The sequence below is a fragment of the Ovis aries genome, chromosome 1 (genome assembly GCF_016772045.2).
Source record: "Ovis aries strain OAR_USU_Benz2616 breed Rambouillet chromosome 1, ARS-UI_Ramb_v3.0, whole genome shotgun sequence".
Lineage (NCBI taxonomy): Eukaryota > Metazoa > Chordata > Mammalia > Artiodactyla > Bovidae > Ovis > Ovis aries.
In genome coordinates this window covers 43,026,668-43,045,853 of record NC_056054.1, presented here as the reverse complement: position 1 = coordinate 43,045,853, position 19,186 = coordinate 43,026,668, and the positions used below count along the sequence as shown (strand labels likewise).

Sequence of the window (19,186 nt, the reverse complement as noted above, 5' to 3'; positions counted from 1 at the left end):
CACCCCCTCCCCAAAACATGTCTGTCAGCTGCAAGCAGGGACCAGATTTTATAGGAGGAAGATAATAAAACTAGCCTTTGTCTAGGGCAAACCCTGAGGACTAATCCCAGCTCTGAGAATCTACAGCTTGGGAAAACGCAATATACCTCTCTGGCCTTTGAATCACTTACCTGTAAGATGCCAAGCTGCGTGAGAATGGTATGATCTATACTGGGCACTGAGGTCCTCTCCCTTGCCTCAAGCATGGCAAGTGTCCCCAAAGTGAATAACAATGCCGTCTCAGGGCAGACTTCTACAAAGGGCCCCGAGCAGCCATAGGGTAGGTGTGTACTTTTCTTTTCAGAGCCTGCTCTTTTCCTATTGCTAAGCAATCTGGCCCTGGCACATTGGTCTGGCTTGAAACATGGCTGGCAGCTGCCAAAACACTGTAAGCACCACTAGGGAGGGATCACAGATAGTGAGGATCACCTTGTATTCCATAAGGCAAGGCTCTACCTTTTGACAGTTCTGGTAGTACCAACAGAGGGTGTACCTCAGAACTTTTACAAAGCAGGCCCCCTGGCTGACAAGATCATGGGGCAAGGCCTCTTGGACCAGTAATAACTCAGGTATATCATAGGAACTATTTTAAGCTTTTACAAGCTCAAAATGGATAACATCCCAGTATTCCCTTTATGCTTGGGCCTTTTCCTCTCGAGTTTAAAGACCATGTCTTTTTGGCCACATTTTAAGAAATGGTAGGTGGCTCAGACGGTAAAGAATCTGCCTGCGATGCAGGAAACCTGGGTTCAATCCCTGGGTGGGGAAGATCCCCTGGAAAAGGGAATGGCAATCCATTCTAGTATTCTTGCCTGGAGAATCCCATGGACAGGCTACAGTCCATGGGGTTGCAAAGGGTCAGACCTGACTAAGCAACTGATACTTTCACTTGCAGGGGAATGTAAAGTCTGGGAACTCAAAGCACATTTTGTTGGAGGTGAAAGACTATTGTTTCTGATGTCTGCCCCAGCCTGTCACCAAGAGAGCAGTTTGGCCCTTTAAAAATATTCTACCCCTTGCAAGGGTCTAGTGACATGGGGTTCTGAGGCTGCCACAAGGCGATGGCATGTGTAATTTTTTTTTTAATTTTCTAATTTATTGTTTTTTTTTTTTTTTTGCAAAAGAAATATAGGGACATAGTCTTGTAAATTTTTTTTTTTTTCTGTTCAAAGAGAATTTGTAATAAACATTAAGTGGCCTTCATGCCTTCAACTGCCTCCCCAAAGACAACCACCATTACCAGTTTCATATTTAGGCTTCCAGAAATATCCTGTGCACATGTTGGAGAGAGAGAGAGAGAGTGTGTGTGTGTGTGTATAATCACCTTCCTTTTATACAAATGAGAATCCACTTTAGACAATTACTACAAACTGCTTTTTTTCACCTTTATACTAGAGATTTAGATACATATAGATCTCAGTTTTGTTTTTAGTAGTTTCGTAACCTCTTACTGTACAGATATACCCAAATGTTTACACTGGCCCCCTGGTGGCAGGTTACATTATGTAATATTTGGCTTCTATTTATAACACTGCAATGAAAATACTCATACTGTAGAACTTCGGGCATGTGTGTGCAATTTCTGTTATTGTTTCCCTGTGTTGCTTTCTCTAACCCTTGGTTTATCTCAGCACCTCTTCTAAGCTTTTGATGGGCTCTTCAGTGGCTCTGTATGCCTCTGTGTCCCCTCATACCCAGACAGTGGCAAATAGAGACCATGCCACCAAAGCCGCCAGCATGGGAGCCCGGTGTCTGTGACTGACCCGGAGCTGCTCCCCACTGTGCTATTTCAGGCTTTCAGGACATGGGACTATGGCATCTCAGCACTGGAAGACAGAGACCTTAGAGCTCAGCTTATTCAACTCCTGGCACCTGAATCCCCTCTAACACTAGCAGTGGCATCTTATTGAGTACATTCCCATAGGTATATTACAATATTGCCTCCAAGTGAGGGTCCAGTGTGGGAACACCTCTTGAGTTAGTCTTTTCAGCTCAGAGGCACTGACTGCTGGAAACACCTCCCTCACCCTGTGCTGAAGATCTTTTAGAACATTTAAAAGTATAATGGCAGACAGCACATCCTACATATATGTGAACCCAGGATCCACCTACTAGTCGACTAACACTGGACAAGTTACTGAATCCTCTGTGCCTCAGCTTCCTTATTTGAGAAATGGGGATGATCACATTATAACCTCATAAAGCTGTTGTACAGGTTAGATGTTAATACATGAAAATTTTTTTATAGTGCCTGGCATAGAGAATGTACATTATATTTTATACATAAACATTGTGTGATATGTTATATATCATAATATAATTATATATCAAATACTCAAATATATATAATATACATGCATACATACATATATTGTTACTATTATACTGTTCTTGCTACTGTAACTTAACAGGGACAAAACTCCTCAACAGAGAAAGAAGACTTCAAGAATAAATCTTCCTGGGAAGAAAATGAATGATCTTTGCCTTGTACGATACATGTGCCTTACATGGCATCTGATTTAGTCTTCACAACAATATATATGAGAGGTATTGTCAACTCCTATTTTATGGAGGATGAAACTAGGGCTCATGTCATCAGACAAGCTCCTCAAGGATCACTGACATAGTAAGTGGCAGAGGTGGCCTTATTTTAAAGGAATTAAACTGTGGTGACTTAAATTCCTACTGACGCAGACATAGCTGGGACCAGCTCTTTCCCTGAGGAGCAGGTGGTACCACTGTCTTTTGGCTTGAGGAAGGGTGTGGATGAGAGAATACATGGGTGACTGAAGAGGATAAGTCTTGGAGGAACCGGGCTCTAAGACATGCGAGTGGGGGGCTGCTAAGGCCCCAGCTGATGGGAAGAACATGGGCCCCCCATCCCCCTTTATTCCCCTTCAGTGCATATTCTGGCTCTGCATTCAGATGCCTTCAACTTCAAGGTCCTTGGCCAGAGACCTCTTGCCCGCTGTGAGCTGCTTTCCCCTCCTGGGACTGTGGCAGCAGGTCCCTGGGTGTCCTCTCCTCCCAGCACTCTCCTGTGCTAGCTGAGCAACCTCTCCTGCCTTAAAACCTTTTCCTTGCACAATGGAATGACTTACTGGCTTCCTGCCAAAACCAAAATAGTCTGGGCTCTATTTATCTGTTCTGAGCTCACAAAGGACTGGGAGCATCACAGTAAAAGCTTCAGTGCTTTTGAATTTGGATGAGCCAATGCTCACCAAATACACTTGCTTTTTAAATCTTTTTTTTGAAGTAAGCTGAGGTGAGGAGGGGAACATAATGCATCGATAGGAATGGAAAGCTTTGGGTTTTCAGTCTTGGTCATAAGCTTCAGGGGCTTCCCAGGTGGCTCAATGATAAAAGAATCCACCTGACAATGCAGGAGATGTGGTTTGATCCCTGGGTTGGAAAGATTCCCCAGAGTAGGAAATTTCCAACATTCCTGCCTAGAAAATCCTATGGACAGAGGAGCCTGGCAGGCTGCAGCCCATGGAGTTGCAGAAAGTTGGACATGACTGAATGAGCATGCACTCATAAGCTTCAGAAAATTACTATGCATGGGGGTGATAACTCAGACGGTAACCTGGTATGATAAACAGCTTACTCACAGGATCTAAGCACCTAGGTTTCCCTGTAACTACAAGGGGAGACTTAGAACCCCATCGACTGGCCAACACGGCTTTACACCTTACCTCCACGATAGGATATTTCTTGGCCCAAGTGCTATTTGCTGGATCTGGAATTTCTTTGCTACACCACTGAGGTCTGAGGGCCAAAAGGAGAACAAATACCCTGCAGGTAAAGACAGCATGACATCTGGTTAAGGGTGCACACAGTGGCATGGAACACAGGTTCTTCAGTTCAGTTCAGTCGCTCAGTCATGTCCAACTCTTTGTGACCCCGTGAATCACAGCACTCCAGGCCTCCCTGTCCATCACCATCTCCCGGAGTTCACTCAGACTCACGTCCATCGAGTCCGTGATGCCATCCAGCCATCTCATCCTCTGTCGTCCCCTTCTCCTCCTGCCCCCAATCCCTCCAGCATCAGAGTCTTTTCCAATGAGTCAACTCTTCACACAGGTTCTTAGTGAAGTGATTTCAGTGCAAGATTATGCAAATGAATAAAATGTAAATACTGCAGGAGAAAGATGTTGCCTCACCTATGGCTGGACTAGTTTTCTATGAAGTCTGGACAGATGATAACGCTTGTGCCACAACCACTTAGGGTTTGCTAAATAAACTATGGAACTTTCCCTCAGTATGATGTTTAGCTATCACTGAGCAGCCAAGTGCTCATTCAACAGACATTGACTGAATCCCTAATGTATGACCAGCACAGTGCCACATGCTGTGTGGATAAAACAGCAAATAAGAGGACATGGTCAATATCCTTGGGGAGATTACTATTTAGTAAATTAGAATGTTTATAAAGAGCTTGTAATGGCAAATAAACTGTTTTGCTAAAAGTAAATAAAGACTAAAACAGGATACAAGTGGCATAAACAGCTTGGACATAACCAAGCTTAAAAAAAAAAAGCCAAGAAAAAAATACCATATGGAAATATCCAGCAGTAGTTGTATTTGGTGATCAGAGGGTCTTTTATTTCTTTCCACATCTCTGGGTTTTTGAAGATACTTTAAGATGAGTTTATGATGTGGAAGAAAAATCCAAAAAATGTTTCTTATATGTACATGACTTAACTATTTTGCCTTTTTTTAAAAAAACTCAAGAACAATATGAAGCAGTTTTAAAGATGTGGCTTTAATAAACTTTGTTTAATAAGAATAGTGAGCTGCTATGATGTATTTAGCCCTTTGAAACGAGATGAGGCCATGTGACCAGGTTATTTTTCCCCAAATAAATGTGAGCAAAGGTTCCTGTGACCTAGTATAGATCATGCAGATGAGGAAAGTACCCAAAGGATTGTGGGCCAATAAAATGGAAGACAACTGGGTCCCTAAATGGCTGTGTGGAGCAGAGCTGATGACCAATCGGGATGACACACCTTAGAATTATATGGGAGAAAAATAAGCTATTTTATTAAAGCCACTATATTTGGAGGTTCTTTCTTTCTTTTCTTTTCTTTTTTTTTTACCAGCAGATGCCTCTACCCTAACTGATACTATTTCCCTCAGGAGGATGCATGGGATTCTAGTTGATTCTTTGAGTTCAACTTTTTCAAAGTCTACCTAAAAAGAGCTCTGCTTTGAAATATGTATCACATATGAGAGAGCTTTAATAAATGGAAAGCCTTTCAAACAAGTTCAATGGCCAGTAGAAGATGACTTTTCTACTGTGGTTTTACTTTGATCTCTTCTACTTTACACAACATTTGAAGAAAACTATTGAATAACTAATTCATTAAAAAAATTATTCATACCAAATGGTACATGTTTAAAGAAATTTTAGAAACTATAGTTAAACAAAACTAAGATCACCTATGATTCTATCCCCCTGTTATAACCACCATTAATATTTTAGTGTCTATCCTCGGGGAGGAGTATATTAACTGCCATCCAGTACACGTTTTCCCCTCTTTCTTGGAAGGGGACCCTGATTTACTGGGACAACAAGGAGCCCAGCTAAAAGGTCACAGTTTTAAGCATCTCTTGCCTCATCAAGTTCTGGTCAATGAGATGTCAAAAAAGTGTCACATGTGACTTCTTCACATGAAGGCTCCTGAATAGGTAGGTACGGGCGCTTCCCTTCTCCCTAGAGTTGTAGAATGCAGGCCTGATGGCCACAGTTCCTGCAGCCACTGGGCCATGAGGTGAACTTCATGAGGGTCTCATGAGGGCCATGAGGAGAGAAGCCAGTGTCTGGACAGTGCAGCAGAAAAAGGAGCCTAGGTCCCTGATGACCAGGGACCACCTGAGTTGACTACACCAGTCAGCACCTGAGTTGACTTCCTTTACCTGAGTGAGAAGCTTAGCTCATCTGTCATATTATTTTGGCTTTCTAAGTTATATACAACCAAATTTAATGCTCACTAGTACACCCTACATGTCTGTGTGCGTGTGTCTATGCACTATTTTTTTTTTAAATGATAGTACATTTTGTTTTACAACCTGCTTTTTAAAATGCCATATAGCAAATATTCATATGATTTACTTTTCTTCTATATCTGTAATGAATGCATAGTATGCTATATGGCATAAAATATATTGTGATTTATTTATACAATTCCATGTTGTCAGGCATTTAGTTTGCTTCAAATTGTTCTCCTTTTGTGAATAATACTTCAGTGAACATATTTGCCACAAAATACCTGTATATACCTATGATAGAATAGATTTCTAGTTAGAAATTGTTGGGGGAAAGGTTTAATATTATAAAAAGTTAGACATATACTGTCACTCTAAAAAGCTGAATATACTTAGTCTGATACCAGCAATGTATGAGAAAACCGTCTTTTTGACCCACAGCAGCAATAGCTATTATATGAAACAAACAAACAAACAGCTTTTACCAAAGTTGGCAGGTGTAACGAACTTACTTTTGTCGGAAGCAACGCATTGAGAGAATGCCCACCATGATGACAGCCATGAATATACTTGGTGCCACAAATGCGCTCCAATTGGCTTTACCTGCAGCAAAAAGTGGAGAAGGCAATGGCACCCCACTCCAGCACTCTTGCCTGGAGAATCCCATGGATGGAGGAGCCTGGTGGGCTGCAGTCCATGGGGTCGCTAAGAGTCGGACACGACTGAATGACTTCACTTTCACGCATTGGAGAAGGAAATGGCAACCCACTCCAGTGTTCTTGCCTGGAGAATCCCAGGGACGGGGAAGCCTGGTGGGCTGCTGTCTATGGGGTCGCATAGAGTCAGACACGACTGAAGCAGCTTAGCAGCAGCAGCAGCAAAAAGTGAGCAAACCCTGTGACTGAGTTTAGAATGAGTTTAGAAATGTCCTCAATGAACATTTCTAAATACTGACTGTGGGATCCCCCCAGTGGTCCAGTGGCTTGGAGACTCTGTGCTTCCAATGCAGGGGGCCCAGGTTCGATCACTGGTCAGGGTACTAGACCCCACATACTGCAACTAAGAGTTCACATGCCACAACTAAAGATCTTGCATACTGCAATTAGGACCCAGCATAGCTAAGCAAATAAGTAAATAAATAAATACTGACAGTTGTGTGAACTCCCTGGGCTTTACAGCACCTGCGTAGCTGCACTCAGGAACCAGGCTGACTCACTTTTGCCCATTCAGTTAGGGAGAAAGGGCACAAAAGGGACAATTCTATGGTTTGAACAGAGAAGCTCCAATCCTGCAAGGGCTCCCTCCTCTGCTAGGGGCAGAAGGAAAGGGAGTGTGGTATACAAAGCCCTGGCTGTGACCTGGGAGCCCTGGAGTCTAGTCCTGGCTCTGCCACTGGCTAATGTGTGGACCTCAGATAATTGACCTATAAATGGTGAATGATAACATCTACCTTGCAGGTTGCTATGGACATTAGAGGTGGTGTATTTAAAGCACAGCCACGTATCTGAACACAGAAGCCCTCAAGAAATGGTAGCTATTAATTTTACCAAGCCATTGAATAAGCCCTCTAACTTGGGTCTTTGAAATTGTTCTGATTCCTTCCTATAAGCAACATTTCACTATGTATTGGGACTTTCCATTAATTCACCCAACATTTATTGAGTGTAAACCAAGTAACAGGACAGGTTAAATGCTGGAATACACAGATGAATAGGACATGGGCTTTGCTGTCTTAAGAAGTCATGAAGATAGTCCAGATGATGGATGTATAAACATGTAAACAGTAAACCATGATGCCATGGGATACATGTAAAAACAGCATATATGAGGCACTGTTGCAGAAAACAACATGGGAAGCGGTTTCATGACCAGCGCAGGAAGGTTTCCCCAAGGGCAGGATGTCAAAACTTTAGAGCTGGATGGCTAGAAGTCAGCTGTGCGGACAAGCTGGGGAAGTGCAGACAGACTAGCAGACTAGGCATGGAAGGAGGAAGCAGAGAGTGCTTCAGCGATCACAGATAGTCTGGTCTCGCTTTCTAGTACAAATGATGAGTGTGTGGCAGAGGATGGGGCTGGACAGGTGAATGGGACCAGGTCACGCAGGGACTGGTAACAAAGCAGTTTGAATTCTTGCTTGAAAGCCTTTGGGAACCATGGATGGGTTGCAACAGGAGGTAGAATGTCAGCAACAGGGATCTTGTAGAAAGACTCTTCTTTTGAGAGAGTGAAGAACAGGTTGGGGGTGAGGAGGGTGTGCAGGGGGCGCTAGAGGCCAGAGGCCTGCTACTCCCATGAGAAAGGTTGTTCCTAGGGCTGAATAGGGGAATGAACGCTGGCAGCCTTGTTACCACCCCACACAACTGGCACAGTCTGACATTTCTTTAGCATCTGCTTTGCTTTCTGGGCAGATGGGACAGGTCTGGAGTACCAGGAGCACAAAGATGCTGAGTCCTTAATCCAATTAACTGCTCACAAGTTTACTTTCATGAGAGTGCTGGGAGATGAGTTGTCAGTTTTCCCAGTGGAGAAGTATCTAGCATAGGGTCCTGAATGATTAACTCGGTAGTCCTTGTCACAAACAAGAATAGCTTGTTTTATGCTTGGAGCAGATGTAAAAGGCACTGCCAGAGAGAACAGTGTAACTTAGCTGGTAGGAGAGAAACCCATGTTAGCTGGGCCACTTCTTCACATATTCAAGTTTAACTTAAACTCAAATCTGAGTCTGATTTGTAGTTCTCGCACTTGCCACCTCTATGACCTGGGTCATCGTTGTACACCTCGTACCTATAAAACGACACCCTAACCCCTCACTCCTGCATTCATTTCCTGTGGAGTGCCTGGTACTGCGCCTGGTGGAGGCATGTGACACAGCTGCAGTCAGGGTCAAATGAGTGAAGGTGTGTGTCGCAGGGGTTGGATCGTGTCCTCCCACCCTGAAATTCGTATGTAGAAGTTTTAACTTCCAGTTCCTTAAAAAGTGACCTTATTTGGAAATAGGGTCATTGCAAAGGCTATTAGTTAAGATAAGGTCGGACTGGAGTAGTTCAGTTCAATTCAGTTCAGTTGCTCAGTTGTGTCCAACTCTTTGTGACTCTGCGGACTGCAGCGCGCCAGGCCTCCCTGTCCATCACCAACTCCCAGAGTTCACTCAGACTCATGTCCATTGAGTCGGTGATGCCATCCAACCATCTCATCCTCTGTCGTCCCCTTCTCCTCCTACCCTCAAGCTTTCCCAGCATCAGGGTCTTTTCAGATGAGTCAGTTCTTCGCATCAGGTGGCCAAAGTACTGGAGTTCCAGCTTCAGCATCAGTCTTTCCAATGAATATTCAGGACTGATTTCCCTCAGATGGACTGGTTGGATCTTCTTGTAGTCCAAGGGACTCTCATGAGTCTTCTCCAACACCACAGTTCAAAAGCATCAATTCTTCGGTGCTCAGCTTTCTTCACAGTCCGACTCTCACATCCATACATGACCACAGGAAAAACCATAGCCTTGACTAGACGGACCTTAGTTGGCAAAGTAATGTCTCTGCTTTTGAATATGCTATCTGGGTTGGTCATAACTTTTCTTCCAAGGAGTAAGCATCTTTTAATTTCATGGCTGCAGTCACCATCTGCAGTGATTTTGGAGCCCTCCAAAATAAAGTCTGACACTGTTTCCACTGTTTCCCCATCTATTTCCCATGAAGTGACTGGATGCTATGATCTTTGTTTTCTGAATGTTGAGTTTTAAGCCAACTTTTTCACTCTCCTCTTTCACTTTCATCAAGAGGCTTTTTAGTTCCTCTTCACTTTCTGCCATAAGGGTGGTGTCATCTGCATATCTCAGGTTATTGATATTTCTCCTGCAATCTTGATTCCAGCTTGTGCTTCTTCCAGTCCAGTGTTTCTCATGATGTACTCTGCATAGAAGTGAAATAAGCAGGGTGACAATATACAGCCTTGACGTACTCCTTTCCCTATTTGGAACCAGTCTGTTGTTCCATGTCCAGTTCTAACTGTTGCTTCCTGATCTGCATACAGATTTCTCAAGAGGCAAGTCAGGTGGTCTGGTATTCCCATCTCTCTCAGGATTTTCCACAGTTTATTGTGATCCACACAGTCAAAGGCTTTGGCATAGTTAATAAAGCAGAAATAGATGTTTTTCTGGAACTTTCTTGCTTTTTCCAGCAGATGGTGGCAATTTGATCTCTGGTTCCTCTGCCTTTTCTAAAACCAGCTTGAACATCTGGAAGTTCACAGTTTACATATTGCTGAAGCCTGGCTTGGAGAATTTTGAGCATTACTTTATTAGCATGTGAGATGAGTGCAATTGTGCAGTAGTTTGAGCATTCTTTGGCATTGTCTTTCTTTGGGATTGGAATGAAAACTGAGCTTTTCCAGTCCTGTGGCCACTGCTGAGTTTTCCAAATTTGCTGGCATATTGAGTGAAGCACTTTCACAGCATCATCTTTCAGGATTTGAAATAGCTCGACTGGAATGCCATCACCTTCACTAGCTTTGTTCGTAGTGATGCTTTCTAAGGCCCACTTGACTTCACATTCCAGGATGTCTGGCTCTAGATGAGTGATCATACCATCGTGATTATCCGGGTCATGAAGATCTTTTCTGTACAGTTCTTCTGTGTATTCTTGACACCTCTTCTTAATATCTTCTGCTTCTGATAGGTCTAGACCATTTCTGTCCTTTATCGAGCCCATCTTTGCATGAAATGTTCCCTTGGTATCTCTAATTTTCTTGAAGAGATCTCTAGTCTTTCCCATTCTGTTGTTTTCCCCTATTTCTTTGCATTGATTGCTGAAGAAGGCTTTCTTATCTCTTCTTGCTATTCTTTGGAACTCTGCATTCAGATGCTTATATCTTTCCTTTTCTCCTTTGCTTTTCGCTTCTCTTCTTTCCACAGCTATTTGTAAGGTTTCCCAGACAGCCATTTTGCTTTTTTGCATTTCTTTTCATGGGGATAATCTTGATCCCTGTTTTACTGTACAATGTCACGAACCTCATTCCATAGTTCATCAGGCACTCTATCTATCAGATCTAGGCCCTTAAATCTATTCCTCGCTTCCACTGTATAATCATAAGGGATTTGATTTAGGTCATACCTGAATGGTCTAGAGGTTTTCCCTACTTTCTTCAATTTAAGTCTGAATTTGGTAATAAGGAGTTCATGATCTGAGCCACAGTCAGCTCCTGGTCTTATTTTTGTTGACTGTATAGAGCTTCTCCATCTTTGGCTGGAAAGAATATAATCAATCTGATACCCCATGCCCAAGGTAAGAGAAACCCAAGTAAGAAGGTAGGTGTTGCAAGAGGACATCAGAGGATAGACACGCCGAAACCATACTCACAGAAAACTAGTCAATCTAATCACCCTAGGACCACAGCCTTGTCTAACTCAATGAAACTAAGCCATGCCTTCAGGGCAACCCAACACGAGTGGGTCATAGTGGAGAGGTCTGACAGAATGTGGTCCACTGGAGAAGGGAATGGCAGACCACTTCAGTATTCTTGCCTTGAGAACCCCATGAACAGTATGAAAAGGCAAAATGATAGGATACTGAAAGAGGAACTCCCCGGGTCAGTAGGTGCCCAATATGCTACTGGAGGTCAGTGGAGAAATAACTCCAGAAAGAATGAAGGGATGGAGCCAGAGCAAAAACAATACCCAGCTGTGGATGTGACTGGTGATAGAAGCAAGGTCCGATGCTGTAAAGAGCAATATTGCATAGGAACCTGGAATGTCAGGTCCATGAATCAAGGCAAATTGGAAGTGGTCAAACAAGAGATGGCAGAGTGAACGTCGACATTCTAGGAATCAACAAACTAAAATGGACTGGAATGGGTGAATTTAACTCAGATGACCATTATATCTACTACTGCGGGCAGGAATCCCTCAGAAGAAATGGAGTAGCCATCATGGTCAACAAAAGAGTCCAAAATGCAGTACTTGGATGCAATCTCAAAAACGACAGAATGATCTCTGTTTGTCTTCAAGGCAAACCATTCAATATCACGGTAATCCAAATCTATGCCCCAACCAGTAACACTGAAGAAGCTGAAATTGAACGGTTTTATGAAGACCTACAAGACCTTTTAGAACTAACATCCCCAAAAGATGTCCTTTTCATTCTAGGGGACTGGAATGCAAAAGTAGGAAGTCAAGAAACACCTGGAGTAACAGGCAAATTTGGCCTCGGAATGCGGAATGAAGCAGGGCAAAGACTAATAGAGTTTTGCCAGGAAAATGCACTGGTCATAGCAAACACCCTCTTCCAACAACACAAGAGAAGACTCTACACATAGACATCACCAGATGGTCAACACCAAAATCAGATTGATTATATCCCAAAGAAAGGCAATGCCAAAGAATGCGCAAAGTACCGCACAACTGAATACATCTGATATGCTAGTAAAGTAATGCTCAAAATTCTCCAAGTCAGGCTTCAACAGTACATGAACTGTGAACTTCAAGATGTTCAAGCTGGTTTTAGAAAAGGCAGAGGAACCAGGAGCCAGATATTGCCCCCAGATGTGAGATGAGAGCTGTGGGACAGATTCTCTCACAGCCCTCAAAAGAAGCCAACTCTGCTGACACCTTGTTCTCAGACTTACGGCCTCCTGAAATGTGAGGAAATCGATCTCTGTTGTTTAAGCTACTTGGTTATTGTGCAAAGTTTCCCACACACAAAATACACTGTGCAAAGTGCTTAACAGAGTGCCTTGAGCATGATAACTATCTGACATGCAAAAGTTGTTTAAAAAAGTAAGATCATGGTATCCAGTCCCATCACTTCATGGCAAACGGAAGGGGGAAACGTGGAGGCAGTGACAGATTCTATTTTCTTAGGCTCCAAATCACTGTGGATGGCGACTTCACCCATGAAATTAAAAGATGCTTGCTCCTTGGAAGAAAAGCTATGACAAACCTAGACAGCATATTAAAAAGCAGAGATATCACTCTGCTGACAAGTTCCATATTGTCAAAGCTATGGTTTTTCCAGTCACGTATGGATGTGAGAGTTGTACCATAAAGATGGCTGCCAAAGAATTGCTGGTTCTGAGCTGTGGTGTTGGAGAAGACTCTGGAGAGTCCCTTGGACCACAAGGAGATCAAAGCAGCCAATTCTAAAGGAAATCTACCCTGAATATTCATTGGAAGGACTGATGCTGAAGCCGAAGCTTCAACACTTTGGCCACCTGATGCAGAGAGCCTACTCATTGGAAAAGACCCCAATGCTGGGAAAGATTGAGGGCAGGAGGAGAAGAGGGCAACAGAGGATGAGATGGTTGGATAGCATCATGGACTCAGTGGAAATGAGTTTGAGCAAACTCAGGGAGATAGTGAAGGACAGGGAAGCCTGGGGTGCTGCAGTTCAAGGAGTTGCAAAGAGTTGGACAATAGGCAAGAGATGAATCCTCGTTGGGATTACGCTCATCTTTCATTGAACAGATAATCAGAGGACACGTACTATGTGCTGGGTGGTGTTCCAGATCTTGATAATAAGTGATAAACAGACACTAGTTCCTGCCTGTTGGACTCAGAGTTTTGAATAGGGGTCAAGCATAGCATATTATGAAGAAAATATGGATGTGCATTTGGGAAGACTTTCTGGAGGAGGCAACATTTTTGCTGAGTTTTGAAAACTGAGTAGAGACTGTAGCCAGGCAGATAATGAAATGGTAGGGCACTCTAATTAGGGGATATGGCAAACACAAAGGTGTAGCAGCAAGCAAGTAATTAGTGAATTAAAGGAAGTCTGATAATCTTCATCTCACATAGTGGGAGTGTACGCCTATGGAGGAATCCAGTGGACTTGCCCTCTGTAAGGGTGGTTCTTACCTTGCAGACAAAATTCTCTTTCATTTCCTTGGGGGCTTTCACCAGCGGCTGTCAGAGCTGTCATCCACAGAGAATATGTCACTCTGGGCTGCAGGCTGTCTATGGGATGTGAATTTGGGGAGAGCCTATAGGGAATTTCTGAAAGGAAGATAAATATAAAGGAGGAAAGGCATGCATTAAAGGAAATGCTTGAACGTGGGCTTTTATTCATATTTATTTGTTAATGCTTCATTTAACTTGAAAAAGAAAAGCACATTGCTGTTTTAAAATAGTCCTAATTCATTAGTACTTAATACTTTGAAAGACCCTAGACACTATCATTTATGAAGGCCCCATGTCACAGCATATCAAAAGAATTAAATTTTTTTTCTGTAATAAAAATCTTTTCAAAGAATGAGTATTACTTTGCTTTTGAAATTATTTAGCTGTAGTAACTCCTTTTATTTCCTATAATTATAATGTTTCTGACATTTATCAGGTATATTTGAGAACTCCTGGGGAGGAAATTAAATATACAAATTGTTTTCAACAGAATTTTCAAGAAATTCTATTTCTTAGAAATTTGTGCATTTATCAATTAATGAAATAGACTTGGATTTAATCTCTGATCTGCTTCAATTTGACATAAAATCTAAAAAATGAGAACATAGTACTTAGATTTATTTTGGTAGTTTAAGCCTAGATTGTCAGTTCTTTAGTTTCAACACCCCTGCAGGTTCTCAGCAGGGGAGATTTGGTTTTTGAGCAATGTGTTGGTGTTGTTTTTCTCCTCCAAGAAATATGAATGTCGGTAGCATTTAGTAAACAGTCTCCTCCTCCAGGGGTCTGCTGAGTGTGAGTTTCAGAGTGAACTCTGAGGGGAACTGTAAAATTAAGGCTGGAACTTCCACAGGTGTAGCTTACTTGCTCAGCAGACTTGTCCATGTGCTGGTGATCAAAGTGGAAACCAGAACTCAGCACTGTGTGTCTCAACATCACTTATGGGCTTACAAATCCCAGGGTGGGGCTTCCCAGGTGGTGCAGTGGTAAAGAATCCGCCTGCAAATGCAGGAGATGCCCGTTTGATCCCTGGGTCGGGGAGATCCCCTGGAGACGGAAATGGCAACCACTCCAGTATTCTTGCCTCGAAAATTCCATGGACAATGGAGCCTTGTGGGCTACAGTCCATGTGGCCACAAAGACTGACTGACTGAGCACACACAAATCCTAGGGCAAGTTAGATATTCCCCCTGCTTGCTGAATTTATTTCAACAGTCATAACATATTTATTATTCTCACAAGGCACTGAGACACAGAGTATGCCTCAAAGAGCACCATCTATTACTAGTAGGGATAACAGACCCCATGACACTCCCACATCCCTGCTTATGGGTGACCAGCAAGATGGAGCCCTGTATTATTGCGTTCACTCTGCCCAAAGGAGCTAAGGCCTCAGCAGATCATTTAACAGCTGTGACTAGCAGAGCAATTCCTATCCTTTTGAGAAAAAGTACCATGTGGAAAATTCCCAACCCTACTTCAGCCTGATGAAATTGCTTGCACAGACTTCAGCTATATGATTAAACCAAATTGTATCTCATTCCCAAGGCAGGGGACTAAAAAAATAATTTGAGAGAGACTTTCTGCTCATCTTGCTGCAGCAAAGCATGCAGGGTGAACATCAGGGAGTCAAATGAGACGTTGGAACACAAGGTAAGGTATTTGAATAGTTTTCGGGGCCAAAAATGTTTACATACACACACACGCACACACATGCATATATTGTATATATCTGAAGAATAAAAACAGAAATTATGGGAGGAGCAGGGAGGAGAGTGATGGTGTCAGCAATCTGGTTGGCAAATAGGTTGAGTTGAGTAATGGGAGAAAGAAGTCCTGCAGGAAATACTGGTTCTGCTGCCTCATCTGGGCTGTGATCTGGCAGAGATAAAGGAGGCCATTCAGTCCTTGGGTCTGAAACTTTAGGCTGATGGTGGTTAAATGAGAAAGGCACCAGTTTAGGGAGAGGCTAATGGTTGCCAATTATCTGAAAGGTGACCAGTAAGAAGGGCAAGTGGTACCAGGCAAAACTGTTGTTGTTGTTTAGTCACTAAGTTCTGTCTGACTCTTTTGTGACCCTGTGGAATGTAGCCCACTTGGCTCCTCTGTCCATGGGATTCTCCAGGCAAGAATACTGAAATGGGTTGCCATTTCCTTCTCCAGGGGATCTTCCCAACCCACGGATTGAACCCACGTCTCCTGCATTGGCAGGCAGATTGTTTACCACACAGCCACGAGGGAACCAGGCAAAATAGTTGCTTGGTTACTGGAAATTAGCTTTGATCTAATCATCTGCACTGGTTTAACAAAGTGCAAGGCAGTATTCACCCATTTGTTACTCAAAAAATACTGTTCTTATTAACACCTACCGGATGCCTGGCTGTACTGCAAGTAAGGGGGAGACAATGGTGACATGGCTTCTGTCTTCATGTTGGCAAAAACAGCCAAGTAATAATAAGCAGACTGTGTGTGCCTGTAGAGCAGCGCGCATGGCAGTATCAACACACTTCCAGAGGAGTGGCAGTGGGCTGGAACTGCCTGGGGAAGCAGACATCCCGCCCCAGTGCTACGCCTCTCTCCTGTCCAGGCCGGGTGAAGTGCTCTTACGGCACCCTGCTTGTGCTGTTAGGGGCCAGGCCAGAAGACACCTAAGACAAGGGTCCTTCCTCCTGGGAACTCCATGCTCCTTTTGCTGTTGTGGAGCCTTTCTGGTTTCTTTCTCCCTCCGCCTCCTACCACTCTCTAGAAACTGCACTTGTGGATTTGCCAACAATTTCTGGTTGCCAAATGCAACAGGTAGTTGTCAGTCCTTGATTAAAGAATTTACATCACTTCTGTGTACTTTTCCATGGGTAGACTGTGAGCTCTCTGAAGATAGGGAACAGGTCTTATTCATCTGTAAGTGCTAAGAGGGAAACTATCTAAACTGGTACAAAATAGGGTTTTAAATCTGCACCGTCTTCCTTTTAAACTTATTTTAAAATACCTAAGGGATTTGTTGCAAGTAAGGTAGGCAACTTCTTCAACATCTACAAGAACAGATTTTAGAACCATCTGTTATAAATAGACATCTCAACTTAAGTTCTATAAAAATTAACATTTAAGAGGGAGCAAATGTCACATGAAGCATTCCAAATGGCCCAGGATTACATCAATTGATGAAGCGCCTTTCAGGGTACATTTCAGAACTGACTTACCCTGAACAGTGGGGAGGAGTTACGTTGAGTGATATGCTGCATTTAGAAATTGTGGATTATTAAGCAGATTGCTGTGGATTATTAAGCAGATTGTTCTTATAGTGGAACACTATAGAACTGTTAAAAAGAAGAGTGAGACAAGTCCATATGGACTGATGTGGAAAGATCTAACTATGGATTGATGCTTTTTGTTGTTTAGTTGCTAGTGAGAGGCAAAGTAAGGTACAGATCAGAATACAGATGGTTATCCTGAATGTATGCTAGAATATGCATCACGTTTTCTTCTGGAAGAACACATGAAGAACTACTAACAGCCTAAGTATAGAGGAAAGGATAATTCCCACTTTATATCTTTCTGAAGTATTTGAATGGTTTTACCATATAAAAGTATTACTTCTATAATAAAAAGTTAATTCGCTTTAAAAGTCATAACTTTCAGAAAAGCAATACTGCAGATCTAAGGTCAAGAGAGAGGACCAGTTCCTCAAGTTTACCAAGTAAAAATCACTCTGCAGGCAGCGCTCTGGCAACTATATGGCAGGTCGGCTTTGTTACATTCTTCTTGGACCCAATAATTCTCACTAAGGAATAAAATGGTTGCTTCGTTATGATAAATGCTCCTGAAAGAACTCTGGCTGCCTATAAATACGAAAGGGAGATTCAAGCCAGGAAAAATAAAACAAAACTGCATAAATCAAAGATTAAAACATTAAATCTGGCAAGTGAGTTGGAGCTGCTCAGTGAATGAGTGATGAAATCACTTGAGATAATGCTCTAGCCAGAATTTAATTGCTTTAGTATTATTGCATAATTATGGGTCATAAGGAGTTACTTAAATTGTGTTTTATCCATTTAAGGAGAAAATAACATGCTATGATGGTATTTGCGAGTGTGGGGATTCAAAGGTTTTCCAAACGCATTCCCTGCAAACCTCAAGGGTCTATATAATGATATCCAAGTGCCTTTATTGCTTTTTGAAATGCTGTCTCCATCTAAGTGAGTTCCTTGAGAGCCTCATTCATTAACTTCATTTCTTCCATTTGCTTGGCATGTAACACATATTCAGTGATTTTGTGAGTGTGTATGTGTTTAGATGTCTTTATTTTTCTTCATTCAATTAACTTTACAAACATTTATTGAGCACCTACTAAGCACTAGGTACAGTGCTAGCACTTGCACACGCTTGTGTTTTCCCAACATCTAAGCAAGAAAGGCCCTGTTGCCTTTGTCTCTCACACGTACCACAAAACTGAGGCTGGGAGTTGGAGTCCCGTTCCTTCCAATATATCCTGTAGTGGAGGATGCAGCCCATTTGCTCCCGGGCTGGAATTTCATCCCATGAAATTAAAACGCTCCCTTTTTCCTCTGAGATGGCATTAATGTGGGGGCCACTCAGTGGTGCTGTGAAGTAGAACATAGGAGGCTTTTGTCACCCTCCAAATCCAAACCATTAAACTAGAGCACAGCTGGACGAAAGATCCCAAGACTCACCTTTGTGCTGGGAGTTACCCCGGGTGGAGTTGCACCCTCCCTGGTCCCCTGCAAGTGCATGCACGCGGATTTCATAACAGATGTAGGGTTTTATGTTTTCTGCAAGACATAAAGACAGAGGCTATTCCAGTTCAAAAAAGGGTTTAAACAAAACCACACAGACAGCTTCTGAAACAAAACTCACTTTTAAGGAAAAACTTTGACTTCTACAAATAAATTATTTGCTGTTTACAGCAAAGGGTGGTGTTTTGTAGGCGTAGCACTTGAACGGCTCTTCTGATTCCTGATACTTATCATGATCTGACAGGGCAGCAGGGGTGACACGTTCCGGTGTGACTCATCAGGGTGCCGCTCAGTATAATCTACCCCTTTGCCCCGCCCTGCCAGCCCCCAGCCCCCCTACCCACCACGTTCCACTCAGATCTCAGTCGCTTCACAGCTTGGAAGACTGGGAAGATACCTGAGGATGCTAATACTCCTTCCTATGTTTTAAAGTGCTACACTTTGCAGTTTTCTGCCAGTCATTTTCTTGGCACGCTCCCCTGCCCAAACTCCTTATTTCCATGAATCCCAAATGTCAATTTCCTGTAA

At 42.8% G+C, this 19,186-nt stretch overlaps 1 protein-coding gene and 1 long non-coding RNA gene across 3 annotated transcripts in view; one reads left to right on the top strand and one right to left on the bottom strand.

Moving 5' to 3' along the window:
- Window positions 1-19,186, top strand: part of LOC132659276 (uncharacterized) — a 652,410-nt gene that overhangs the window by 351,476 nt on the left and 281,748 nt on the right. The gene's annotated exons all lie outside the window — the stretch shown is intronic.
- The window catches only part of IL12RB2 (interleukin 12 receptor subunit beta 2), a 75,319-nt gene that overhangs the window by 1,997 nt on the left and 54,136 nt on the right, over window positions 1-19,186 (bottom strand). For both annotated transcript variants that reach the window (XM_042243522.1, NM_001252175.1), the window contains 5 exon segments: window positions 18,596-18,694; window positions 18,347-18,505; window positions 13,869-14,006; window positions 6,540-6,630; window positions 3,735-3,834 (listed from right to left, as the gene is read on the bottom strand). In XM_042243522.1, the coding sequence (XP_042099456.1) occupies window positions 3,735-3,834; window positions 6,540-6,630; window positions 13,869-14,006; window positions 18,347-18,505; window positions 18,596-18,694 (587 nt within the window).